Genomic DNA, 27349 nt, shown 5'->3' on the forward strand with positions numbered 1-27349 from the left:
ACATGGTGGTAGGCATGAAAGAATGAAAGTCAAGCAAAAGGGGAACCCCCTTATAAAACCGTCAGCTCTCGTAGGACTTATTCACTACCACAAGAACAGTATGGGGAAAACCGCCCCCATGATTTAATTATCTCCCACCAGGTCCCACCTACAACATGTGGGGATTATGGGAGCTACAAGTCAAGATGAGATTTGGGTGGGCACACAGCCAAACCGTATCAACTGTGAACAAAATTTTTGGTAAAGCTGTTTGAGTCAGTTACCAGTATACTGGACTGGACATAGCATAGTTAACTGTGAAAATGTGTCTGAATTATGTGCGGAGGTTTAAAAGATAAGAGTTATTCTAATAAAGTTTTACAGTATGTTTTTGGTCGCAATTCCTCATCCTTGAAAATAAAAGTATTGTCTTTCTAGTGTAGGGAAGGTTACTTTTACATGGGAATTTTCTCTTTTGCTTTTGAGAAACACTGCGATGTTAAAAATGTGTATATGTGTGTGTGTGTGTGTGTGTGTGTGTGTGTGTGTGACTGCCATTTTTCAAGTGTCTTCACTTAAATAGTCAATATACTAGAATAACTCAGGAGTTTTGAAAAAAGAAAGTTTAGATTACAGGAGGATAAAAAAGAGGAAGTGTAGGAAGTCGGGAGAAGGCGCCGAAGAGAAAAGACTCTGAGCTTACTTGGAGACCGTAGTTTGCAGTGAGTCAATCTTTGGGTTCTGAAAGCATTTTGGAACCAGAAGATACCAGTTGAGAAATGTGTTCTATTTAGATTGTATATTTCATATAAAACCACAATCTTTTAGTTTAGTTCTAAGAAAAATAAATTGTTTGAGTGATCTGGAGTCTCAGGACCAAGGAGGTACCATTTCAGCAAGTATTTAAACTTTGACAGTCCATATTGTAAGTAAATTTATATAGGTGATTTGGTTTAATATCAAATGCACAAAAACTGAAATAAAATCCAAGTGGACAAATGAACCTAAAGATAAAGTACATACTCATCAGGAAGGGTAGCAAGCCACATTTAACAGGGAAGAAATCCCTCATAAACAGGAGGCTTATAATCAGGAGGAGAAAAGACACATCTTAAATCCCAAAGAAAACCAAATAATCAAAATAAAAATGGGAGCTCCATCCAAGAAAGACTCACTCAGGAGAAGGGCGACCTGGGAAAGCAGAGGGCTAAAGAACCCTAAGTGTGGGGGCTGCGTGTTGTAGTTCCAGCAGTTGTTGATGTCTCAACAACTTTGGATCCCACTTCTGACACCAAATATATCAAAGTCAAATGAAAATTTAGAGGGAAACCTCTAAATAAAATGTTTTATTTGGAAAATCAGAATTGCAATTTAGGGCATATGTACAGACTGGGGTGGTCTTTGATATATCCAATGCACAAAGAGAAGTTTGAGGATTTTATTAGAAGGATAAATATATTATCTTGAAAAACAAATTACTGGCACTAGTGAGGCTCTGGGAACTGGCAAGCCCTGACTAGTGAGTGACAGTTGTAGGTAACACTGGCCTTAGAGCCATGGCAGTTCACTTCAGCAGCTACTGGGTAAAACTGATCTTAGGTGACAGCGAGTCATTCGGCAGGAAGTCATTCAACAGATAGAATCCCTGGGCAGGCAGTGTGTGCTCTGTCTGAGTGCTCCCATCCCTGGTCTCTCAACTATAGTGTATATGGGCAGGACAAGATAACTCTGATTCATATCATCCATTTTGTCATAGTAGGCACTTGAGAGGGGCCGCCTATGTATGATGCCATGGTTAAAGAAACTCCAGTCAACTTCCTCCCCACCAGGAAAAACTGTTCCAGCTAATCATGGGGTTCACGATTCTAACAAGAAAAGATTCATTTACGTTTCTTTGAATGACTTTCAGCTTACAAGGTTCTTTGTAATTACTCTTACAGATGAGGACAGGTCTGTGCCAGAGAATGAACTGGGATCTGCCCTGACAAGTGGAGCCTCATTTGAAAGTGTCGGTAAAATTTCTTCCAGATTGTGATGTTCCTGTTTTTCTTCTTCATCCTTGTGGAAGCTACAGCTTTCCATTTGAACTTCCCTCGTCCTCATTCAGGACATATAATGAGGCCTACTAGGTTTCTGGCACTTGGGGTTGGAGATATAGGAGGGACAAAACGGCCACAGAAGCCACTTGTGCAGAGCTCGCATCTTTCCTGTTGTTCAGCCTAACATGCTGGATTCCTTTCTGACTCCCTCCTTACTTTCACACTACACATCTGATTCTCCACCAGACCATCTGGTCCTGTGCCAAAGCATATCCCCAGCCTAGCTGCAAGCTCCTACTACACTGTGGGGCCTGTCCAAAGGCTACCTGGCCTTCCCTTGCCCTGTAGCAGGTAGGCAGGTGCTCACCAAGCTCTCCCCTCTTTCTTCAGGTAACAGGCTCTGTTTCTGAACCAAAGATTCCCTTGCAACCTGGTGTGGAGTTTGGGCCGTGATATATGGTGGATGTGACGTGTACTACTCTTAGGGCCAACTTCAAAGCCCCCAAGACATAGCCCCATGCCCTGTACCCTTCTGCAGCTCAGATCAGATGAGCCCAGTGGCCTTGGGGCCCTTGAAGATGGTGGAACCAGGAGACGTGAGGGGCCTTGGCCTTGAAACACAACTCAAAGGGAAATCACGCATCTGGAAAACAGATTTGGACCCATACCACACACTGGCAAATATCTGGTAAAACTGTCATCTGAAATTGCTTAGAAATAGGACTCTACCACCTAAACCCACAGCTCAAAGGCCAGGGCACCTCAACTATAGTCCCCAGACCAGCAGCGTCGGTGTTACCTGGAAAATTAAAAATGCAAAGTTTTGGGCCCACCCCAGACCCCCAGGTCAGAAACTGTGGTTGCATAAATCTGTGTTCTAATAACCCTTCAGATGACTGTGGTGCCCGTCAAAGTTGAAACGCCTGCTCCCATGTGTGCTGGGTTTTGTGCTTTAGCAAAGCAGGATAAAAAAGAAAGGAGGCCAGGATGGAATTTGCTGGTTTCCAAATATAAGTGACAGAAAATAGAAAGAGTCCAAGTAATGTGAGGTCTTGAAGTGCTGGAAGAATTAATCACTTCTAGATTCCAGACAATCAGAAATAAAATTTTAAAGTCTTTCAATGACAAAGCAAGACTTCTCAGTTGGCAAGAAAAAAAAAAGGACTCAGTCTTGTTGCAGAGATGAGATGGAAAGTGTGGTCTTTTCACAAATGACTGTGCAAGGGAGGCAAAGACACAGCAGCCATCCTGTGGGCTCCTTGGGATAGGGGCGGCGGAAGCAAACCAACCAGGAGCCCACGCGGCTGTCAGGGGCTTGTGTCGTCAGGTAAAGCCTGGACTGCTTGTGGCTGTGAAGTGTAAAAGTGCCCCTGGGTCCTCAGGCCTGTGGACAGGACACAGCCAAAGCTGCCCAGTGCCCTGTGATGCGGCCGCAGAGAACATGAGCCTCAGGAGAGAGGAGCCTGGGGCTGGAGAACAACGGGGAGGGACGCTCCCCTCTGGCTGCAGGAGCGGGGCTGCTGAGGGCAAGATCCATCATTTCTCGGGGCCAATGATGCTGCTTCCTACTCTCTGCTTTCTGCCTAGGAGTTTTGTTGTGGGAAGCCTGTGTCTGCCCCACTCACGGTGTGGTGCAAGCTCCATATACCAGCGAGGACAACCCGTGGCTGCCGAGAGGACCTCACAAGCCACGCATCCTCCTCTGAGCTCATGGCAGCCCTGAGAAGTGGGACGAAGACTTCCTTCAGGGGAAGAGGAGTGGCTGAGAGAAAGGAAGAGGCTTGTCCAGAACCACCATGTGGACATCTTCTGTGAAGGCAAGGGCTCACCCTCACCCTGACGCCAGCCATCTGCCCCTCCCCGCACAGCAGGCACCTCACTGCAGGCTCTGCTGCCTTTGGGAAATGTGCCTCCCTATTAGAGCTTTGTGGTGCAGATTCAGCTATCCAAGGAGTAGAAGGCCCCGCCAGCACCCTACTGCCACAGCACAGCTAAGAAAGCTGTTTTATTTTGTTTAACCCATGGTTTCCCAAATACTTTAGACCACGAATTAATTTTGTTCTCTGAAACATCCATGAATATGTTCACAGAAAATTGTGGCATTCACTTTGGAAAATACATCTGTTTAAGAACAGATCATTTAGAATACACAGCAAATTTAGAACTGTGTTCAGATTCCATAACTAAAACCACTCTAAACTTTCTGAAATGGCTGAAAACGTTTCCCTAACCCTTCTGAAAGTAATTGCTGGGCTTCTTGGAGATTGAATCATCCCTTTTGAGCCCACTCAGGGGAAAGATCAAAAGACCTCAGAGAAGATGAAAAGCAGGGCAAGAGAGACGGCCCAGTCTGCCAGCTCTCCACTGGAGAAAATGCATGTTGGAAAGGCTGGGGGTTTCCATCCTCAATATTTAGTAAAAGATAAAATAAAAATTAAAACTGCCTTCTGAATGGCTCCCCCCTCCCCTGACTTGATGGGAGTGATGACTCAGCCCTCTGTTTTGTAACTGCAGAGGTTTAAAGTGGAGACCGGACCTTTGGCATTTCAGAAAATGTCGACTCCGCTTTCTTCTGCTTTCTCCCGGACCCCTCTGGGGCCTCCTGTCCTCCCCTCCCACTGAAAGCCTGCTGTGAAAGGAGAGAAAAAGATGTACTGCTCTTTGCTTCCTTATGCTCAGCCCAAGTTTATCAAAAGCTGTGGAGTTTGCTAAAATAATCCAGGGCATTCGCCTGGAAAGGGTTTTTTGTTGTTGTTGTTGTTGTTGTTGTTGTTGTTGTTTCTCTTCACTTGTCCCAAAGAAGCAAAACAAGACAGGGGCTGCTCCTTGTCCTGTCTCATTCATTTTTGACACCCCTGTTTCTCCACACAGGCCCTGGGGCGGAGGGCGCAGGTGGGAATCAGAACAGAAGTAACTCGCCAGGCGGCAAGAGGTTGGAATCAGGAGAAGCAGCAGAAACTCCTGCCCTGCGGACACAGCGGACATTACTGGGAAAGACACCGGAGACCCAGGAGTTCACCCAAGTCCTCTGCACTCCTCCAGCCCTCTCTCCTGGATCTGAGATGATTTCACTTAAAAACACAAGCCTTTGCTTAAAGGTAGATGAATATTCCTTTCAGTTTCTAAGACAGGGAGCCCACAGTCCTTGGCTCTAAGTCGGAGACTTTTTAGATGTCCCGAGTGCACAGGTTTAGGGACAGAGGGAGATTCTCACTTAATCTCTCTGGGTCCTTCCTGTCCCTCAGCCCAGTCCCATCACACTCTAAATCCCAGGGACCTGACTCTGCCTTCCAATAGTTATCAGATCCACCTGCTTTGCTCCCTTCTCTCCCAGCGCAGGTACTTGCTCTCCCAGAAAGTGCTGCAGGGGTGATGACCTGTTCCCCCCTCCCCACCTGCTCAGTCCTGCAAAGCCTAGACTCTGCTCCCAGGCCCTTGGGACCCAGGACCTGCCTCAGGCCCCTGCCCTCGTGAGGAGGCCCAGCAGGCAGCAGGCAGCAGGCAGGCAGGTGCTGAGTGGGTGTGGAAGGTGTGGCCACTCGCACCTCTGTGTCCTGTGCTCAGCCCTGTGCTTGGGCATGGCGAGGCCTCAGCAGGTACTGTGCTGCACAGTGACACCAGAGGAATCCAGTAAAGGGACAGTGCCCAATGTTCCTGGCTGCTGGGGCCCACCCAGATCCTGGAGCAGAGCACGACCTGCAGGAAGCACAGGCTGGAGGACTGTGGCTGTTTCACCGGGAGCTTCCAGTGGCTCTGGCAGAACTCAATCAGCACAGTAAAGGGACAAATGAAGTTTCTAGTTTTTTTCTTTTAATAGCTCACATATCAATTTTATAGCTCTGATGGACAAACACTTCCAGACACCTCCCGACACACTCCACACACCTCCCCACACACTCCCAGACGCCTCCCCACGCGCTCCCAGATGCCTTCCACAGACTCCCAGGCGCCTGGCCAGGGTCCCCGCTGCCTCCCCACGCTCCCAGACGCCCCTAGACGCCTCCCAGACAGATAGGGAGGTCCTTGGACTTCCATTTGCTGAGCTGGACTCAAGCCGGCTCGCCTGGAGGATATTCGCAGGGCACAGCCGCTGCCCGCGCCTGAGCAGTGCTGAGGAGATGCCAAGGTCAGGCGTCAGCTTTCAGAGAATGTAGCTGCGTCGGAGATGGAGACATGCAGAGCCACGTGCTGTGGAGAATCTAAGGAAGGCCGCTGGCGCGAGCAGAGGAGAAAGGCCCTGCGAGTTTTGAGGGGAACTCGCAGCCTCGCATCGCGGGCGGGAGTCCGGGGTGGAACCGCAGAGGCATCCCTGGCCGTGGGTTTTCTCCTCCAGCTGGAGATGTGGAGGGAGTGGAGCAGAGAGGAGCTGTGAGCCCAGCAGTTCATGCGGGACGGGACGGGGGAGGAGAACCCGGGGAGGGGAGAGGATGGAGAACAAGAGGCTGCTGGGTCTCAGCCTCGTGTAGACGACAGGGCCCGTGGGGATGGCCACGCATGAATCTGGTCCTCACGGGGAGTGTCCGGCGCGATGGGAGGGACCTACAGCCGGTGATCCTCCCGTGGCATCGCTTCTAGAGTGGGGAGGAGGCGGCCAGTAGCTCCTGGTTTCTGGTGGGTCTCACCGATGCTGGAGCAGGTGTGGGAGGAAGCGCCTCCAGCAGGAGTGACACCCCATGCTGCCCAGGAAGGCGTCGCGCCTGTCGGGAGGGAAAGGACCCAGGATGTGGGTTGCATGGGGATGTGAGTGAGTCAGTGGCAGCCCCCCACCCACTCCTTCCTCTGCTTTGACGAGATTCAGGATGGACTCAACACCCCGCCGAAGGCGCTCCCACACCCCTCTGCCTATGGTTTTCATCATGTTGACCTTCAATTGCTATTTTTGATTGATAGGTATTCAGTGGGATTCAACATTAGTAAACGTTCTGACCCAAGTCCTGTTGTTCAATGGCGTCACCCCACGGCCTTTTTGACCCAGGTCTGCATCATTCTGTCTTTCCTGGAGTCACTCTTGGAGTGCTCTGTGTGACCCTGGCCTTCTGCAGAGTCTGCCCTTGGCTCATGGCTGGACAGACATTGGCTCTTTGCGTCTCTTGTGTTGTTCACCCCTCCAGCTGCTCTGCAGCAACAATGCCCCTTTTCATTCTAGAAGGTCGTCATTGTGCTTGCACTCGGGATGGAGTTCACATTCCCTTCTACCTGCCAGAGAAGCTCTGAGCTCCTGGAGAAATGTTCCTTTTCTTCTGATGAAAAATGACCGGGTGAACCCCTCCTGCCTCAGCATAATGTGGTCATCATCAGAGGTCGTGAGAAGAGCATAGAAATGCGTGTTTCTCATAATCTCCTGGATGCTAATCACTGCGTCAAAACCTCCTGTGAGCTGGTTTCTCCGCAGAATGGAGGAAATGCCCCTTCCTCTAACTACAGCTGTGCGCATCCCCCTGGGGACAGACCCAAGGTGCCTTGAGACGCTGAAAGGCATTCTCTGTCTTCTGAGTGGAAGGACAGCCTGGGAAGTCCACGGAGACTCTGCTCTGAGTGAGCCAAGCTGGACATTTTCAGGCCCACCTAGCTGAACAGAGGGGATTCTGAGTCAAAGTTTTCTCCTCCTCGCATTTTGCCAGAAAATCTCAATTGCTAGTGAGGAATTCTTTTCCTTTCTTGCCCTAATGAAGTGAGTGACGAGACTGGCTATTTTGCATATTTGCAGGGAGTAAGCATTGTCTGGATTTTCACTGAGTTTACCTCAGCAACTTTTTAAAAACTGTACTCCAAAGAGAGCCAATGTGCCCTTCCTTTGATGTAGAAAACTGCTGTTTTAAAATTCTGCCATTCTGCATCACTCTGATTTTTCTGAATAATTAGACTCAAAACACTCTGGTTTATTCCCATCTCAAAGGTCCTAGAGCAGTGGATGCCGCCTTTGCTTCTGTTTGGTGCAGCCTGTTTGAGTGGCAGGCTCTTTCGCCCTCATTGTTGGCCAGTCCCCGCATTCTGGTGATGCTTTTCCCCTGCCGGTCAGCCCCCAGTCACATTTCCCATGGTGACTCTTTGAACCTCAGCCTTCATGTTTCAAGTCATGAATCCACTTTCTGTTTTCCTGTTTCAGTAGACCCCCCTCTGAGTTTACTGAGCACTTTGAGACCACTCCGTACCAGGGCACAGCCTCCTCATCTCCAAACGCGTGGGTTCCATCACATGTGGGCCTGATCGCACGTGGCAGCTGTCTCCCAGTTATTGCACACACATGTGTGTTTGGTCGGGTTGGCTTTAGGTTCATTAAAGGCAGTGCCCTTTCTTCATGTTTTATTTCTCTCCATCTGCAATGTGTTGTAGAGTGGGGGCACCTGCCGACTCAGGCCTTCAGAATGTAGCTCCTGAGTGCTTGCTGTGGGCCCCATTCCCTGCTGGGTGAGTGGTGAACAAAGCTCACGGAGCTGCCTCCTCCGAGTGAAGGGAGGACACCAGGCACAACAGTGTAGAGTGTGGAGTCAGGAGCGTTTGGAGAAAAGCAAACAGGAAAGGGTATGGAGCACCCACTGGGGGCGTCTATGTAGAATTATTGGGCATGGCATCAAGGACAGGATGACATTTAGGGGACATATGAGGATATGAGGGGCAGGCAGTTTGGATGATGAGGGGAAGGGCATCCATGCAGAGGAATGGGTATGAAGGCCCTGTGGGAGGCACACACTCAGCATGGCCAGGGATTGGCAGGGGGACCCTGGGGCCGAGTCAGGGAATGGGGCAACCGGAGATGAGCTCAGATGTGAACTGTCAGGTGGGGCATGGCACAGGCTTGTAATGAGGCCATGGTAGGATGCTGGAAGGACTTGGATGATGGAAGGACTTTGACAATGGAAGCCACTGGAGGGTTTTGAGCAGAAAAATGATTAGATTTGATCTTTCCAAAACATAACCCTGGTGCAAGGAGTTTAAACAATGAAGCTGGGGGACATGTTGCCAACAGGATGCTCATGTCTACCCAAATGCAGGTTCCAGGCTTCCAAAACAACCCTCAGCTTCAATGATTTACTGGATGGACTTGTGGAATTCCCTGAGAGCTGCTGTACACATTGTGACACTTTATCACAGGGCAAGGGTACAGATAAAATTAGCCAGGGCCGGAGCACACAGGGCGGCATCCAGGAGAAGCTCTGAGGCAGCACTTCCATCACGCTTGACCCGAGATGAGCTACTTCCTTGGCTTCCGTGTGTGTCAACCTGCGGGGCCTCTGCTGCTGCCTGGCCTGGAGCCCCCACTCAGTCATACCGTCACCATCCAGCAAGCCCAAAGCGCCCAGAAGGAGGCGCTGGAGCGCCCAGGAGCTGAGGACAAAAGTCAGACATTTTGGGGGCACGGGAAGATTTTTACTACACACCTGGCTACTGTGTGGATGAGAAACCATTGAGACTCAGAAATGCTGTCATCTTTGACCTGAATGTATTTTCTTATCCAGGGAAGGAACTGCAAACACAACTAATATTTCAGCTTCTCTTGGAGGAGGATGAATTCCTGTGAATTGATGATGTGTCTGATCTGCCTGTTCTAGTTAGAGAAACACTAAGGGAGACATTCGCGGGTCAAGCATGTCCTGAATTGAATTTAGCTCAGACCTTGGCAATATCATCTTGAGAAAAGAAAAGCTTTCTCTAATGCTGGCTCGCTTCTTTGTTCCTGGGGAAATATAAGTGACAGCCACCTGGTGGTCAGGAGGATGAACTGCCGCCGTGTCTCCACACCCTGTGTGTCCTAACACCGCTGGGAAGCCCACAGCAGATGCTCCGCAGGCCACTGGGGTGATGGGGGCACTAAACGCCCAGCAGGCTTCACATGCTGCCAAAGTCCAGGTGACCAGAGAGTACGTCCAGACACAAAGGCGGGACAAGCCGTTTCTCATTGTTACTGAGAAGCAGCTGTGAGTGAACGAAGCTTACAGAGATCTGAGAGCAGACGGGTACCCATGGCAGGCAGGGAGGCATTTATGAGAGTCCCCAGTGGGCACATATAAAGAAAAGTTAAGTAGAAAAATCACTGAGAACTCATAACTGGTCAATGGGTCCAGGTAGACAATGAGGGAGGGTTTGGAGGATGGTGAAAGGTCAAAGGGGCCCTGATGGAGTGGAGGGTTCAGAAGGAGGAGATGCTGCCATGTTCAGCCTCCAGGAGCCACCACAGGTCATGCGTAGACGCTGGGTTGACTTCTGCTGAGGAAGTTCACAAAATCTGCTTCCCCCAGAGAAGCAGGGATATGGAGCAGGCGTTAAAAAGCAGCCTGCACTCACCTTCGGAGGCCCTCAGAGGGACATCCTCTTCCCAGCCCCTTCCTTTCTCTCCCTCAGGTGCCTTTTCCTGCCTGGTATTGTGTTTGGAATGGAACTTTCACTAGTTGTTGAATGGTGAAGTTGCAAATGGTAGGTGGGTTCTGGCTCGCCGCACCCATCCCACTGGTGGAGATCTTGTGAGAAGGACTCCAGCAGCTTCCAGACACATGACTCTGTTGACTAAAGCAAAATGTTAAGCATGCAAAATGCAAGAGATAACTAGACACACACTGGGTGGAATTACACAGCAGGTGGGAGACTTGGGAAAGATCCTTGTTTTCCCAAGAAGGAAACACTATCTCAACTGGGTGTGGTGACTCACGCCTGTAGTCCTAGCACTTTGGGAGGCCTAGGTGGGCAGATCACCTGAGGCCAAGAGTTTGAGACCAGCCTGGCTAACATGGTGAAACCCCCTCTCTACTAAAAATATGAAAATTAGCTGGGCCTGGTGGTCCCACTTACTCGGGAATCTGAGGCAGGAGAATCGCTTGAGCTGGGGAGGCAGAGGTTGCAGTGAGCCACGGTTGCGCCCGTGCACTTTAACCTGGGCGACAGTGTGAGATCCTGCCTCAAAATAAAAATAAAAAAGAGAAAAGAAAAGAGAGAGAGAGAAAGAAAGAAAAAGAAAACACAGTCTTCAAATCCCATAACCTGAGCACAAAAGACTCTTGGCTCACTGATTGGTCTGGCACCTCCTCCTCCCTGCACAGGGACAGACACTGACCGGGTGTGAGAGCAAGGCCCTGTGAAGACGAGCCTTGGGGACCTCACTGGTATCCCTACTTGGAATTTTAAAGCAAAACCATGTTGCTGGAAGTGAAATCCTCTTCACATTTACGAGTTGTGAAGCTCCATTGGAGGAAACAATCCCTATGGGCCAGTGACCTCGTTTCATCCCAAGTTATCCTCTGATTTTACAACTGGTTCGTTTCTTGTATTTCCAGGATTTATAAATTGCAAGTTTGCTTATGAAGTGGTGGAATCCATTTTTGAATTTGTTTCTTAACTATTGATAGGGCTAGTAAAATTCAAGTGATTGCATAAACCTTAGAAACTAAGGTTAGTTCAGTGAACATTCTTGGTGATATTTCAACAATCCTTGAAGGTTTAACGCGTCTGTGATATTACTCTGTGATTTCGTGTTATCACTGTGTTATGTGCATTCTATGCATGAAACTGTCCAGTAGCTGTTTTTGAGGACCTTGCTAATTATACAGCTGATGGTAGCATCAGTCATTTGTTCAATGTTAAATTATTTTGTACTTGCTAAATGGCTGACATATTATTTTCTCCCAGCAAACTACTTATAGGAAATTGTATGTGCCATGTTTTCTTCCAGCAGCCTTGAATGTGCCACTGCATACTTGCTTGGGTAACAGAGTGAGACCCTCTCTCAAAACAATACAATGAAAAGGCTCAGGATGAAATAAAATGTTTCAAAACCCACAGCTACTCCCTATGCTTTTTCTATCCCAAGAGCTGTGCTTCAGGGATGTAATAAAATAAACATCAAAACTTTCTAAAGGCTGATTTTAAAATTTTTAATTAAATACTACTCAGAACCTTTTCATGGAGTATAACTCAAGTTGTTTTTCAGTGTTTGAAGAAGATCAGGTTCACATTGAAGTCAGCTAATTATTAATTATCAGCAAAGGCATAAAATACACCAGGTGGTAATTTACTTATTCTCTTAGCTTTACTTACATCTTTCACTTCACAAAGCCTTTCTGTATAAATTGGGCAAGTTTGTCCTCTTGGATTTTATCTTATAAACTATATTCGGAAATTAAACGTTAGGGACTTGGGGCATCAGTACTGGGTTTGTCCCCACCACTATGGAAATTTCCTGTGTGAAGCATCTTGGCTCGTTTTGTTCATGATGGGATGCTCTGAGGACTCAAGGCTTTCTCAAGAAACCCTTCCACTCCACGCCATGTTCCCACGGTGTTTGGTGAAGCAGCCAAGCTGCAGTCAGGCCTCCCCACTTCTGCCTGCCTCTGAACCTCACGCTGCTACAGGGCAGGCCCTGTGGCTTGGACCTTTGCATGTTCTTAGCATTTATTGTAGCACAAAGAGGCAGCTATAAGTCTCAAGTTTAGGGAAAAAACTCAGATTAATATAGTCTTGGTTAAAACATTTAATTTTTACTTCCTTACCATAGCTGCCAAATTATTTACTCATGCATTCATTCTTTCATTCAAAATATTTATTCAGCAGAATGTGTGCATTGCTCTCCCTACCGAGACACAGAAACTGAGAAAACAAGCACAATTCCTGCACCAACAGAGCCTTCATCCCAGAGGGAGAAGAGAGACGAGAGTCTCTGTTACAGACAAAGAGAGGTCATTGAAAATTGGACTAAAGGACATATGAGAGCGAATCGGAATGGTTCATGCCTTCAACAAATATTCACGTGTTCCTTCCATGTGGCAGGCACTACCAGATGCTGGGCACCCAACAATGAAGATGCCAGAGGCCCTGCTGCCCTGGGGCCCTGACCAGTGAGGAGCACAGCAGCAGACCACTTAGACATGGTGGCCAGGGAAGGTGTCTGTGATGAGATACCACTTGAGCTGAGACCCAAAGAGTAGAGTTGGACATGTGAGAGAAGTTGTGAGAAGAACATTTCAGAAAAAAAGGAAGAGTGGGAATCCAGGGTTTGTGGTGGAGCAGACCTCAGGCTGAGGTGTGGTAAGGTAAGAGGGAGTGTGGTGTGAGATGAGCTTGGAGAATAACCATAAATTTTTAAAATGGAAGCTGTTAAGTAGTTTTAAACAGGGAGGGTGAAATGATCTGATACTTGTTTGTTTCATTTTGCTTTTTTAAACAGTAAAATATACTAATATTTGGTGCACATTCTGTAGCTTGATAAAGTTTTGCAAATGTAGTTACCATAGATACAGCGGTTCAAGGTACAAAGTATTACCAATTCCCGAGAAGCCTGCTTCCTGGCCTGTCTTAGTAATAGTCTACCTACTTCCCATGAGAGAAACCATTATTCTGATTCTTACGGTAATAGATTTGTTTTGCCTACTTTTACTTATTATAAATGTAACAATACCATAGTTAGTATCTTGTGACTTATTTTATTCACCATTATGTCTGTGAGAGTCTTCTATGTTGTTACATGAAGCAGGTCTTTCTTCTTTTTTATTATTGTGCAATACATTCTATTTACACATCGAACTGATTTGTCTAAGGATGTTGGATATTTGAGTAGTTTCCAGTCATAGGCTGTCATGAATAGTTTCTGTGAACATGCTTGCATGTGTGTTGATGAATATGTATTTATATTATTTGGGGTGCATATCTAGAAGTGAAATTGCCAAGGCATGGGTTATGATCTGTATAGTTTTCGTAAATACTGCAAAACATTTTCCTAGGATCAACTTACATTCCCAGGAGTAGAGTATGCAAGTTTCAGCTGCATCCCATCCTTATGAACAACTGATATTGTTAGTTTTCAGGTATTTTAAAAGAAATTTTAGCCATCTGGAATTGGTTTGCTGCAGCATCACATTATGGGGCCTAACTGGTTGTTGCTACTATGTGGAAACATATACTTTTGTGCCCTAGAATATAGAAATACATGATTTGTATACTTTGGTGTTGTTAATTCATCTCTATTACCTACACATATATTGATGATGATTTTATTGCTTATATTTTATTTTAGTTTAATTTTGTATTGGTTTAATTTCTTAAGATATAAGCTTAGATCCTTGATTTTGCAGCCTTCCATTTTTTTAATGCATTCATTTAAGGTTAGAAATTTTCCTCTACGTGCAGTTCTAACTGTGCACCACCTGTGTTGAGGTGTCGTGTTTTCCTTAGTTATTCTAATTTTGATTTGCGTTATAAGATTCTACTATTGTTACTTTATTATATATCTGATAATTTTTCAGTTTTCTTTCTGTTTTCAATTTTGAGTTTAATTCCACTGCGGTCCGAGAACATTCTGTACTCCATGTGCATGTGAAAGGAATGTGTGCTCTGAAGTTTTTAGGGATAGGTTTCTACACATGCCAATTAGGTCAAGTTTGTTATGCAAATTGTTCAAATGATTACTGACAGAGGTATCTTAAAATATCCTACTGTGGTTTAAGGATTCTTTTTTACTTTGTTTATTTCTGATAATTCTTGCTTCAGGTATTTTGAGTTATTTTATTGGGTGTATAAAAATTTAGGATTGGTATATCTTTGTACTGAATTGAACCTTTTTAATATTTATGAAACATCTTTATCTCTAATGATATGTTTGCCTTAAAGTTTATCAAATATTAATATAGGTGCATAAGCTTTCTTTTAGCTAGTATCTGCATGGGATATCTTTTATCCATCTCTTAATTTTCAAATATTCTTTGTTCTGATTTTAAGCTGCATCTTTTGTAAACAGCATATATTAAGTTTTTCTTTCTTATTAATCTGAAAATTTTCACCTTGTAATCAGATGACTCATTCTAATTGCATATAAAACAATTTGTTTTAATTATTCCTCCTTTGTCTCTTTCTTTCAAATTAATCAATCATTCTAATTGTGTATAAAACAATTTGTTTTAATTATTCCTCCTTTCTCTCTTTCAAATTAATCAAGTGTCTTTAATTATTCAACTTACCCTGTATTAGCTGGATAATTATATATATTTTTAGTTATTCTTTAGGTAGTTACTCTAGACATCGCAATATGCATCCTTAAGTACTGTTACCATACCTAGGACTATGCAAAATCTTAGCACATTAACTTCATCCACTACTCCCAGCATCTTTTGTGCAATTGTTTACATATATTTTAATGCTACATATATTTCAAACTCTGAATAATAATATTATTTTTGTTTGAATATTAATTTAGAATTACCAACATGTTTAACCCTTCTAGTGCTTTTTATTTCTCTATAATTTTTTTCCTCCTTTTCAGATGATTTTCTTTCATGCTAGGAAATCCCTTTGTGTTTTTCTCTTAATGTATATCTGTTGGTGATAAATTCTATCAGCTTTTATTTTTCATAAAGCCTTTTTTAAGGACATTTTTATGGGATGTGGAATTCTAGATTGGCAGTTGTTTTCATTTAGCTCTTTCAACATTCTTTCCATTTTCTTCTGTCTGCCATGGTTTCCCTCAGAAACATCAGCTGTCAGTCTTATTATAGTTGCCTTGAAGATAATATGTCTTTTTTTCTGGCTGCCTGCTTTTAAGATTTTCTCTTCATCTTTGGGTTTCAGTGGCTTTCTTATGATGTAACTTGGTGAGGCTTTCTTCCTACCTGCCCTGCTTGAGATCTTTTGAGCCTTAATCTGTGGTTTCATGCCTTTTGTTGTTGTTGTTTTAGGGGAAATCTCAGCCAGTGTCTCTTGTCTAATTCTGCTTCTAATGCTTTCATATTCATATTTTCTCTCTCTTTTCCCACTCCCCCATTTCACCCTCCCTCCCTTCCTCCTCTGTTTCTGGAATCAACTTATACAAATGTTTAATTTTTCATATTGCTGCAAATGTCCTTTTGCCTTTTAAAAATTTTATATTTTTTTCTCTTGATGCTAGACAGAATCTTTTCCAATGATTGATCTTCCAGTACTCCACTTTTTTTTGCTGTGTCTGACTGCTATTAAACCCACCCACTGATGTTAAATTTTAGCTACTCGATTTTTAAATTAGAATAATTATCTATTGCAGTTCTTTAATCAAATTCTCTATATTTTCTTGGATATACTGATTAAACTTTTATTAAAGTCCCCAGCTAAGGTTACTTGTAGGTCTATTTGTATTATCAGGCTTTTCTTCTTGGTTTTCAGTTGTTTCAGTCCTGCTTTTTGGCATGGCTGGTAGTTTTTAATTGAATGGTTGACATTAGTGTGACTAGTATGGACATCCTGGCATTTTTCATCTTTATCTATGAAAGATGTAATTTTCTTCTTGCAAATAGATAGAATATTGGCAAGTCATTTTGATCCAGTTTTATCCAGTTTTAGATTTTGCAAGCACTGGGCTATTTGCAAGCACTGGGCTATTATTTCTGGGGCATAGTTCTTTTGGAAACTCAACTGAAACCCCAAGGTGTTTGGCAAGTCCTCTCCTCTTTGTCAAACTTTGAACTCTAACTTTTGTTTCTCTAGCACCGCACAACAGCTTCTGCTTTATCCTTCCAGTTCCTGTTCCATGCTGGTTTCTAGAAGTCTCTCATGACAGCTTAGAACCCAACAAATGCCCCAGGGAAAAAGTAGACCCAGAATTTTGGGCATAAACCTCTGCATTTCTCTTTTCCCACTCAAGTCCTGACCTCCTTTTTATCCTTAAACTTTAACTTGGATCCTCCCAAACCAGCCAGAGTACCAAAGCCTCTGGCCACTACTTTCTGTTTGGACTCTTTTCTCTAGGTTTCAATTTATAAATGTCTTGAGGGGAAAAGCAAAAGCAAAAAGTGATGCTCACCTGAGTCCACTTCTCTTCTTTTGTGGCTTTTGGTCCTTCAGTTCCTACCTACCTTGACGGCCCTTGGGTGCCCTCAAAAACTAGCCTTATATTGTCATTATTTCTGTGTATGCATCCTCTTTGGCTTTTAGAGTTGTTCATGGCTGAAGGTTGGAGAATTAAGCTGATGTTTTGATAAAAGCTATTACTTTGTGGCCAAAAGTAGAAGTGTCCTAATTGACATTTGTTAACATGCTCTAACTATGCTGTAGAAAATACAGGGTCTTGCTCTGTTACCCAGGCTGGAATGCATTGGTGCAATCAGGGCTCACTGCAGCATCTACCTCCCAGGCTCAAGTGACCCTCCCATCTCAGCCACCATGAGTAGATGGGACCACAGATACACACCACCACGTTTGGCTAATAAAAAAAAATTCTTTTATAGAAGCAGGGTGTTACTATGTTGCTCAGGCTGGTCCTGAACCCCTGATCTCAAGCCATCCTCCCACTTTGCCCTCTGAAAGTGCTGGAATTAGAGGCATGAGCCAAGCCTTCTTTGGCACAATGGTCTCCTATAGGACTCTGGAATACTTATTTCCTTTCTTTGCATGGTTGTTGTGAAGCTCTAAATAGATAATCATAGGAAAGTGCTTTGTAAACCACAATATGCCATATGTTTAATACATAACCTGGGGCTGGAAATCACCTTGGATCATGAAAAGTCAAAGCCCATCTTAAAACATAGAACTCAAGTGCATAATGCCATGTGGTCTAGTTTTGACTTCATGATTTAACCTTGTCCAGTACCATTTATGTTTGGTTAGCAGCCTGGCCCATATTTGGAGAATTCAAAATTCCTAAAAGGAAGAAGATTCTTACAATTGTTAGTGGGGTGGAGCTTTACCGCTTTCTCCCTTGTCTAAAATGCGATTGCAGTGCTTCTCTCCATGGTCGGCTGGTGCACCTGCTCAGCTGCTCAGTGTGAGAAATGCAGGCCCAGGAGACCATATGAGCCAGCAGAGACCCTGTGAAAATTCGTCCCCAGGCTGCATTCCACACCGGGGTGATGGCTCATCCTGCTTGCATCACTCACCTTTGCATCTGGCTCTTTGCCCCATTTGACTCCATCTCACAGCTTCTGCTCCCCAAGACCCAGTGGACCATGCAGCCTGTGCTGTTTGCCTGGTCCCAGCTTTACTCTCCTTAGGAACATTGACGTTTGACATTTGCCAAAAGACTTTGTGCCTACCTTTCTGAATCGGCTGGTGGGTGCTGCATGTGTTGGCCCTCACCTTTGAGAGGTTCTCCCTGGTCATCTGTGTAACAGAGATGAGCTCTGAAATGGCGTGTGCTTTGCATTTTAGGCCAATGTGTTCCTAGAGACATCTTCGTGGGAGTCTCATAAAATCAGTCCCAGGTTATGGTCTGGTTGGAGGTGAGATCCACGTCTGACAGCAAGTGAGAAGGAATCTCATCATCAGGGGTTCTGCATTGTGGACACCTCTCTCCCACAGAACAGCCTCCGTGCACGTGATGGAGAGTAACCCGGCAACCACAAAGGGACAAGACTGGACCATTGCAGAGAAGCCCTCTCGCCTGAAGTGGGGGGAGGAGTAGACCAAATGTGTGGGCAACTGGGGTTCTGTGTGCCCCAGGACACTGGTCTCTTAGGAGGTGCCAATAGAATTGAGCATTGTTCAGTGCAGATTATCATGATCAAATGCTGAGAAATCTCAGAGCAAACAGACTCATGCATTTTTATGGTGGTTACTGAACCAGCATCTTCTGCACATATTGGTCATGGGTCAGTTGTTTTCATGGAATGTCTTAATAACACTCAGAACCAGCTTACATGAAACATACTGGACAATCACTGCCCCGACCTAAGCACTGGTTCTGATCCAAATGTCAAGCCTTTGACAACGTAGTCTGTGCCCATTTATCCTAAGACTGGCTGTGGTTTCAGACTCTGTCATACAAAAAAAGTTCTATTTTCCCCACTTGTGTAGAAAGCCTGTCTTATATAATGATGTAAGGGTCCCCCTGTCCTTTTAAGTTGTGAGACTCCCCATTTGACTACACAATAGTCCTCATGGAATGCTGCATGGCAACTGGTCAGGAGTACACACTGAGGACTCCAGGTGGTTCCTCATCTACGGGAAGAGCTCACACCGGGGACTCCAGGCGGCTCCTCATCTATGGGAAGAGCTCACACCGGGGACTCTAGGTGGTTCCTCGTCTGTGGGAAGAGCTCACACCGGGAACTCCAGGGGGTTCCTCATCTATGGGAAGAGCTCACACCGGGGACTCCAGGCGGCTCCTCGTCTGTGGGAAGAGCTCACACCGGGGACTCCAGGGGGTTCCTCATCTATGGGAAGAGCTCACACCGGGGACTCCAGGGGGTTCCTCATCTATGGGAAGAGCTCACACCGGGGACTCCAGGCAGCTCCTCGTCTGTGGGAAGAGCTCACACCGGGAACTCCAGGCAGTTCCTCGTCTATGGGAAGAGCTCACACCGGGGACTCCAGGGGGTTCCTCATCTATGGGAAGAGCTCACACCGGGCGATCTATCGGAACAACTCACACCGGGGGCTCCAGGCGGCTCCTCATCTATGGGAAGAGCTCACACTGGGGACTCCAAGTGGTTCCTCCTCTGTGGGAAGGACACATGCTAGAGACTCCAGGGGGTTCCTTCTCTATGGAAGGGCACACAGCAGGGAACTCAAGCAGCTCTTCATCTGTGGGAAGAGCTCACACCAGAACAACCTTCCAGCATGAGACTAACTTCCCTGTTGTATCTAACAATGTGGAGGCTCTTGGGGAGTGGGATCACCACACAAGGCAGGGACTAGGGCAGGGAGGCTCAGCAAAGCTCCCCTCGGCTTTGCCGTGGCTGGCAGGGCAGCACCGCTGGTGTGGACGGCCAGACGAGGTGGGGTCCTCAAGCCCCTGGAGAATGCGTTTCTGCATTCCGTGAGGGTCACCTCCCCACTCTGATGAACCCGCCACAGCCTTCAGGGGCTTCCATGCACAGGAACCTTGCTGGCACCAGCTTTCCTGCTCCTGAGCCCAACCAGTACTCTCAAAGCTGAGTCTTCACTGGGACCAGGAATCAGAGCCAGAGTCACGAGGAAGCTGAGTCAGATATCTGCTTCCAGGTTCCCAGCAGCTTAGAAAGGCACTTTTCAGGCTTCTCTTATCTGGGTCTCTTGGGTCCAAGGATCATAATAACAAGTATCATTCCTGGAAATCCACGTCTGAAGCTTGGTCATGTATCCAGCAACTTTGTCATTTATTATGTTTTCTGTAACTGGGCATTCATCCTTTGATTTATTTGACCACAGAGTATTTTTCCAGCACACTTTCTACTGCTTGCCCCTCTTAAGCCCAGGAATTCAGGTGTTTTCACAAACTGCTTCGAATTAGAGGTAATCATTTGTTTCCCTCCAGTCATTTGGGGCTTCTACGAGATAATGCCTTCATCAGTATCTCCAGACCTCTTTGAATATCTCCCCCAACCCTAGTTGAAAAAAAAGTAAACAACAACAGAAGAACTTCCATGATCATCTTGCCTTCTCTTGCACAAAATTTAGAATCAGTTCCTTTTCAAGGGGCCCTTTTTGATAATTTGAGAATAACTGGGGAGACTGAATTCTGGGCACTGGGGAGGCACAGAATGTAATGAAGATGAACAGAGGGATGGAGACATTTACGGACACATCCAGAAAAAGCAGAAAACCTCCCCATTTTAAAGAGTCAGGCTTTTCGGTCAACATTTGTGATTTTACTTAAGATACATTTACCCTGTTCTAAAGACGGGGTTTATTCATCCAGTCTTTCCTCTTCTTGATTTTGAGCTACCACATTCTGTTTACTGACTTTGATGTACCATGACTTAGCCGGTCCTTAAAACATTTGATTTAATTATAAGTTTGCCCAGTCTCTAGAATCCTGCATTTATTTTCTTTATTGAACTTTAGCTTAAACATCCGGAAATTAGTGACTAAGTCTGTGAGTCCAGATAATTTTCCTTGCTGGGGTCGTATAAGCATCGTCAGTCTGAAAGAAGCAGCGCCAGCCTCCATCCATGGGACACACAAGCCCAGGAGGCCTCTCAGGTCAGACAGCGCCTCACGTCGTTAATAGACAGCAGGCCAGTGCAGACACTAAATACCTTTCATAGTGCATTTGCTAGAGAGGGTGGACAGGCAGAGAGGGAAGGACAGGACAGGGCCCCAGGGAACGTCTAGCCAGGCAGCTGTCATGCAATTGTCAGGCAGCCTCTTTAGGAATGGTAGGTGGTCACGGCTGGTGCCAGGGAGTGAAATATTTCCCAACAAACAGGGAACGTCTTGAGCTTGTGGACAACAACTTCCCAATGAGAACTTAAAATGTGTCCAAGCATGTGCAGAAAGGGGTGAAATGGTGAAGTCTGACCAGTATATGACCTTCCTCTGCGGGAGCTAGACCAGTAAGGGAAAATTTCCCTAAGAAAACATACACATAACTTCAGCTACCAAATGATGCATGTGACCCCTCCCAGATACTGGCAAGTAACTGAGCATGTGGGGATCAGCCCACTCAAGGGAAAAGACAAGGGGAAGAGACCAGGAAAAAAACAGGAAATAGCAAATCTATAAGAGCCCCAAGCCAAAGATTGTGGGACCCTTTCGAGTGCCCGCTTGGTCCTGCCAAGTGTACTTTCTTTTACTTCTGTAAACTTTCACTTCTGCCTTAAATCTACCGTCTCTTGGCTGAATTCTTTCTTCCAAGAAGATAAGAATAGAGGACCATGGACCCCACCTGGGCTCGCTGCTGATAACACATTGACTTCTGTTCTTTATTTTATGATTGTCTCTTTTTTTCCAGTTTAATTTGTTATTTCTTTTTTAGCTTCTTGATGTGGAAGGGTAGATAATTATTTTTCAACTTTTTCTACCTCCTGTGTGTGTGTGTATACATCTATAGGTATTATAAAATATGTATAAATTTCTCTCTTGCACTGTTTAGCTACAACCCACAAGTTTTGATTATTTTTTCAACAACTTTATTTACATAAAAGTGATATACAGTAAACTGCAATCATTCTGATACAAACACTTAGCAAATTAAGAATAGAAGACAACAACTATTAAAGTTTTAGCCCATTCTTTTACCAGGTTATTAGTTTATATTAAAGGACAAATAGTATATAATTCTACTTGTATGAGGTTGTTAGAGTAGTTAAAATCATAGAGACAGAGAGTGTAATGGTGGGTGCCAGGGGCTGGGTCTGGAGGTTAGGGAGTTAGTGTTTAATGGGGACAAGGTATCGGTTTTATAGGATGAAAAGAGGTCTGGATATAAATGGTGGTGATGGCTGCACAGCAATATGAATGTACTTAATGCCACTGAACTGTGCACTCAAAAATGGTTAAGATGGCAGATTTTACTTTATGTGTATTTTACCATAATAAATAATTGGAAAACAATAGAGAGGTGAAGTACTGATACATGACACAACATGGATGCACCTCAAAAGCGATGTGGGAAGTGAAACAAGCCAGACACACAGAAACACATCTGATCTGACCACATTTCTATGAAATATCCCACATAGGCAAATCCGTAGAGACAGGAAGCAGATTTGTGTCTGCCAGGGGCGAGGAATGAGGAGTTAGTACTTAATGACCACAGAGTTTCCTTCAGGGTGACAAAAATGCTTGAGAACGAGTGAGAGCTGAGGCCGCACCACACTGTGAGTGTCCTAAACGCACTTAGTTGTATACTTTAAATGATTATCATGGTGAACTTTAAGTTGTGTATATTTAACCTCAGTTTTCAAAATCTAAAAAAAAAAAAATTTAAAAGAATAGAATAAAAACAAACTACATTGTTATGCTTAGAGGTGAATTATTAAAAGCCCATTTCTCCATCTGGGAGAAGAAAGACAAGCCCTGCCCAGAGTCCCTGAATAAAATCCCAGCTCCTTGCAAAAGCCAGAGTCACTTGGAGCTTAAACAGTCTGGGGTGTGAGCAGCAAGAGGCTCTAGACTTGTTACTTCAGGTCAGAACTCTCACGTTAGGGCCCAAGTTATCACCCATGTTGTCTGCCTGATTTTCTTAGCAAATTGCTCATGCACCTTGGATGTATAGACCTGGACCTAATGTACCTACCAGAGAGTATTTGGGGTTATAAAAATAAATAATCTTTGAGCAAAATGTCATAAAATTAGTTGGATGGAAATATAAATTTTTAAGTTCTTTACTACTCATTATTTCAACCTAGTTCAAAAATTTCTTAGAAAATATATTCTGGTTTTGAAACTTGTCTCTTGCAAAATTATATTTAGCAGAATTTTCCTTCTTGCCCACCTTAATCCATCCCAGCCCTATGTCAGTTTGCTGTCATCTGGTAAAGCAATTGCAAAGAACCATTTATCAAATCAAACCTCTTGAAAAATTAATGTACTCCTCAAAGTAAAATAATATTAGTTAAAAAAAAAATTGAAACCTGAATTACTGTGCCTGGCCTTTATTCTCTTTCATTTCCAGTTTTATCAGTGCAAACGTTCATATTGGATGGGCTCAGCCAATATGGGAGTAGCCCCTGAAAAAACAAAATGATTCTTTTAATGGCCAAAGGGAAAATCAAAGAAAACAAAACCTAACATGCTGCAATAAAGGCTTTCAGGACAGTTTTAGTAGTTCTACCAAGTTTTATTTTGTTTGGAAAGCAATGAAAAATTATGAAAATCTCATTTCAAGTCCGAGTTTCAATAGGCCATTAGTCAGAATCATCTAATCCAACATCTTATTAACAATTTTTGGACATGTTGTGGAACTACTTGAGATAGCAATTAAAAGCATCAATGTTCAGACAGTCCTGGCTGTAAGAGGTTTTTATTTTTCCGTGTGCTGTAAGGGAGTGTGCAGAAGTGAGCCCTGGCTGCAACTGAAAACCTGGAAGTGGCAGCTATGCCTTGTTTTAGTTCCTTAGCTACTTTCAGTTCTTCTTTCTCAGGAAGGAGGAAAAATTAACTTAATTTTTTTCCACTTCTTATTTGAAACTTAAAACGTGTAACATTTTGGGAAAGATAATGAAATGCAGAGAAACGTGTATGATTATAATAAAGTTGAACAGATGCTTTACTCAAAATATTGATTAAAAAACACACATTTTTATTATGACATTGTTAAATTGAGAATCTGAAACTCTTTAAATTCACACTGATTTAAGAGATTACCATCTGCAGAAAAATAAATGTACTGCACCCAAATGTAAGAGCAACATCTTTCACTCTCTATAGCTTGCACAGTCCAAGGAAGCAAAATATTTTCCACTTTATAAAAGCTTTAAAGCCGCCAAGGGAGATGTGCTGGCCTTTTCGATGCTGGAGCAGAGAGGCCTTCAGCCCACCACATGGCAAAAACTTGAGGAGAGTGGATTTTTCCGGCCGTAATTCAGCAGGAGCTCTGGCCTTGCTTCCAGCACCAGAAGTCTTAGGAGGTGACTGGGAACGCTACACACAGCTGAGGTTTTGGACTTGGATAAAGGATGAGGGTGAGGAGAAATACTCTGCACACGTCAAAGTCGTTTTCAGTAGTGATGATGCCTTTTCTCAACTTTTACCCTTAAAATGGCACTACCATGATTTTGTGTGTGTGAAAAATAACACAAGGAAGGTTTTTTTTTTCTGCAGGCAACATTTATTTGAATAAGAATCTTCCAAAGAAAAGATAGTATCTCTAAGTTGATTTAGCTTTTGTTTAAAACAGTATCTGGTTTATCCACTCATTCAAACATTCGTGATCTGTTAATGAAGTCAGCAAATTCTCGTCGTGCCCCTCTCCCCAGCTTTGGATGGAGGTGGCACGTCTGAGCGGATCAGGAGTGCGAGTCCAGGGTCAGGAGCACGAGTCCGGGGTCAGAGCGGACCAGGAGCCCAAGTCCGGGGTCAGAGCGGATCAGGGGCGCGAGTCCGGGGTCCGAGCAGATTAAGAGCGAGCGGGAGTCCAGGGCCAGGCTTCCGGGTTTAAACCTGAGCTCCAGCATTCCCTCTCTTCATTTTTATGGAAAGAATGTTACTGCTGATCATGTCGTGAATCTGTTGTTTCCTGCACTGTTAGGCAGGAAACACAGGGATAAATGTTTCTGCCTGTCAATAACCACACTTGTTGCTGCATTTTGTGCCTTTGTCAACACAGGTACACACTAACTACACGCTAATGGGTCCGATCCGTGGAGTCACCACTGTGTCAAACAATTTTCTTCTCTCTGTTTCATAATATTACTGTAATTTTATGATATTCATAACAACTGTAGTATATATTCTGGCTAAATAAGACTCTAAACATATGTGCCTTATGTTTTTAATTTAGCAAAACATCTGGGGGCACTTAAGTTGCCACATTTGCCCTCATACTTAAGTCAAATACGACTTTATCCTATTTGGGATTTGGGATCACATTATGTGATTACATACAAACAAGTAAACGTCAAACTCACCCCTAAAATTATGTACATACTTTTTAGCATTGCTTTGAGTCCTTCCTAGACCATACACATATACAGATTTATATTTCTAATCCTAATTCTAGTTTTTCCTTAGGAAGCACATTTAGTTCAAAAGTGAACTAGAGAAAAAAATAAGAATGCAAGACGTTTAAAGTCATGTCTGGCTAGCAAGATCCATGCAATGTTTTACATCCAACATTACAGCAAATATAATTAAAGACAGAAATTCTTGACGTCAAAAATTCAGACCAACAGACCGTCTAACACCAAAACCTTGCAGTTATAAATACCAGTGGTGATGAAGATAAATTAAGAAGAGACAACCAAGGCTTTAGTCTTCTTCATAGAAGGCCCCAGTTTTAGTTCTTGGCAGTTGTACCTGAAAAAAGCAGTGGGAAGCTGCTTCGTGGCTTCATAGATCTTCTCCGATGCGTTCCTGACCAGACCACAGAAGTAACCAGAAAGAGGTGCAGCCTTGAAGACAGCCCCTCCATCTCAGGGGTGCCCAATTCTAGGCAATATTCACCCCAGACTGATGGTCTCACCCACTCACTTCTAATGAAGAGAGTATGGCCACAGTAAAGAAAAACAGGGATGTGACTTTGCACATTAGATTTTAAAACGCATGCGACTACCATCTGAGGCCTTCCCTTGCTAGGGCTCTCTTTTGTGCTCTCAGATCTTATGCTGGGGAAACACATGTACCTGTTGTGAGCAGCACTGTGAAGACCTCCTTGCAGCGTGGGCAAGGACTGAAGGCCTCCTTCCAGTAGCCACGAAGGAGCTGAGCCTCATCCCGTCAGCCATCTTTGTGAACTCCACACGAGGCCTCTTCTCTGCTCAATCCTCAAAAGAGAACAGGGCCCTTGCTGGCAGCCGCTGCAATCTGAGGAGGGGCCTAACCAGAGTTCCTGCAGAGAAGCCTGGTGGAGAAGTGCTGTGGTTTCTTGGCCTACATGAACTATGAGATGACACGTGTTGGTTGCTCTAAGCCACAGAGTTTTAGGGTAATCCGTCATGCAGCAATCCATAATAACGCACGCTCGAAACTTCTTTGAAACTGTGCGAGGTAGAATTCTGAAGGACAGATGACTTTCCAACTTCTCTCTCTCCTGTGATTTTCTGAAGGTGACACAGTACTGCCAACATTAGAAAATGCATTGACGCAAATTACAGGAAAACCATTTGTGAGCCAGGATAGTCTAAGTGGTGAAGTTACAGGAGTGAATTTTTGGAAGACATCTAAGTGTTTAACCCGGGTAATGTCGTTTTCTATGTACAAGGTAAGCTGAAAATTATAATCAACCATTAAACCTGCCTGCCTCACTTTCTGTCCTGTTATGTTTGAGAAAGGATTTTAACCATTTTGCTAATGGACAGAGAGTGAGACTAAGGAAAATGCACTTATTCTTGTTATAACCACATGAAGTGTACCCAAAATGACCTTGTTTATGAATAAATAAAAAGGGGAAAACAGTATTATTTGAGCCTGTTACAAAGATATCTAAATAAAAATGTAGAAATGTAAAAATTTTTACAGCTAAAATATTTAGGTGCAAAGGGAAAGAATGTGTTAGATATTCTCTAAAATGCAGAAAATTATTTCCAGAAACCATTGGCCGGGCATGATGGCTCATGCATGTAATCCTAGCACTTTGGGAGGCCGAGGCAGGTGGCTCACCTGAGGTCAGGAATTAGAGACCAGCCTGGCCAACATGGCAAATCCCTGTCTCTACTAAAAATACAAAAATATAGCCAGGTGTGGTGATGCATGCCTGTAATTCCAGCTACTTGGTAGGTTGAGGCAGAAGAATTGCCTGAACCCAGGAGGCTGAGGTTGCAGTGAGCTGAGATCATGCCATTGCACCCCAGCCTGGAAGACAGATCAAGACTCTGCCTCAGGAAAAAAAAAAAATTGTTAATAAAATATAAGAAGATATGTCAGCTAAAAATAGAGAAACCTACTGAGATGGAAATGTTGTGAAATGATAAAAGGAAGTTTTGGACAGGGCTACCGTTCCACTCAACAATCTCATCATTTGGTATTATACCCAAAGGAAGATAAATTGTTTTACCAAGAAGACATATGCACCCATATGTTCACTG

The 27349-nt window shown here is 44.4% G+C and overlaps 2 protein-coding genes across 10 annotated transcripts in view; both read left to right on the plus strand.

Annotated features, from left to right (window-relative positions):
• The window catches only part of WDR27 (WD repeat domain 27), a 275520-nt gene extending 272477 nt beyond the window's left edge, over positions 1-3043 (plus strand). For 6 of the 9 annotated variants that reach the window (XM_074036703.1, XM_074036702.1, XM_074036708.1 and 3 more), the window contains 2 exons: positions 1920-1991; positions 2409-3043. Coding sequence is in view for 2 of the 9 variants with exons in the window: in XM_074036705.1 (XP_073892806.1) it covers positions 1920-1964 (45 nt within the window). In the remaining 7 variants the exon portion in view is untranslated. Of the gene's footprint in view, positions 1-1919 lie in introns of all 9 variants that reach the window. The other 3 variants (XM_074036704.1, XM_074036712.1, XM_074036705.1) reach the window with 2 other exon arrangements.
• LOC141410023 (uncharacterized) lies at positions 2570-21823 on the plus strand. Its single transcript, XM_074036737.1, has 5 exons — positions 2570-2706; positions 3606-3835; positions 4890-5116; positions 12774-13036; positions 18111-21823. The coding sequence occupies exon 5, from the start codon at positions 18844-18846 to the stop codon at positions 19522-19524; it is 681 nt and encodes a 226-aa protein (XP_073892838.1). The 5' UTR covers positions 2570-2706; positions 3606-3835; positions 4890-5116; positions 12774-13036; positions 18111-18843; the 3' UTR covers positions 19525-21823.
• The last annotated feature ends 5526 nt before the right edge of the window (positions 21824-27349 follow it).

Source organism: Macaca fascicularis, chromosome 4 (assembly GCF_037993035.2).
Source record: "Macaca fascicularis isolate 582-1 chromosome 4, T2T-MFA8v1.1".
Taxonomy (NCBI): domain Eukaryota; kingdom Metazoa; phylum Chordata; class Mammalia; order Primates; family Cercopithecidae; genus Macaca; species Macaca fascicularis.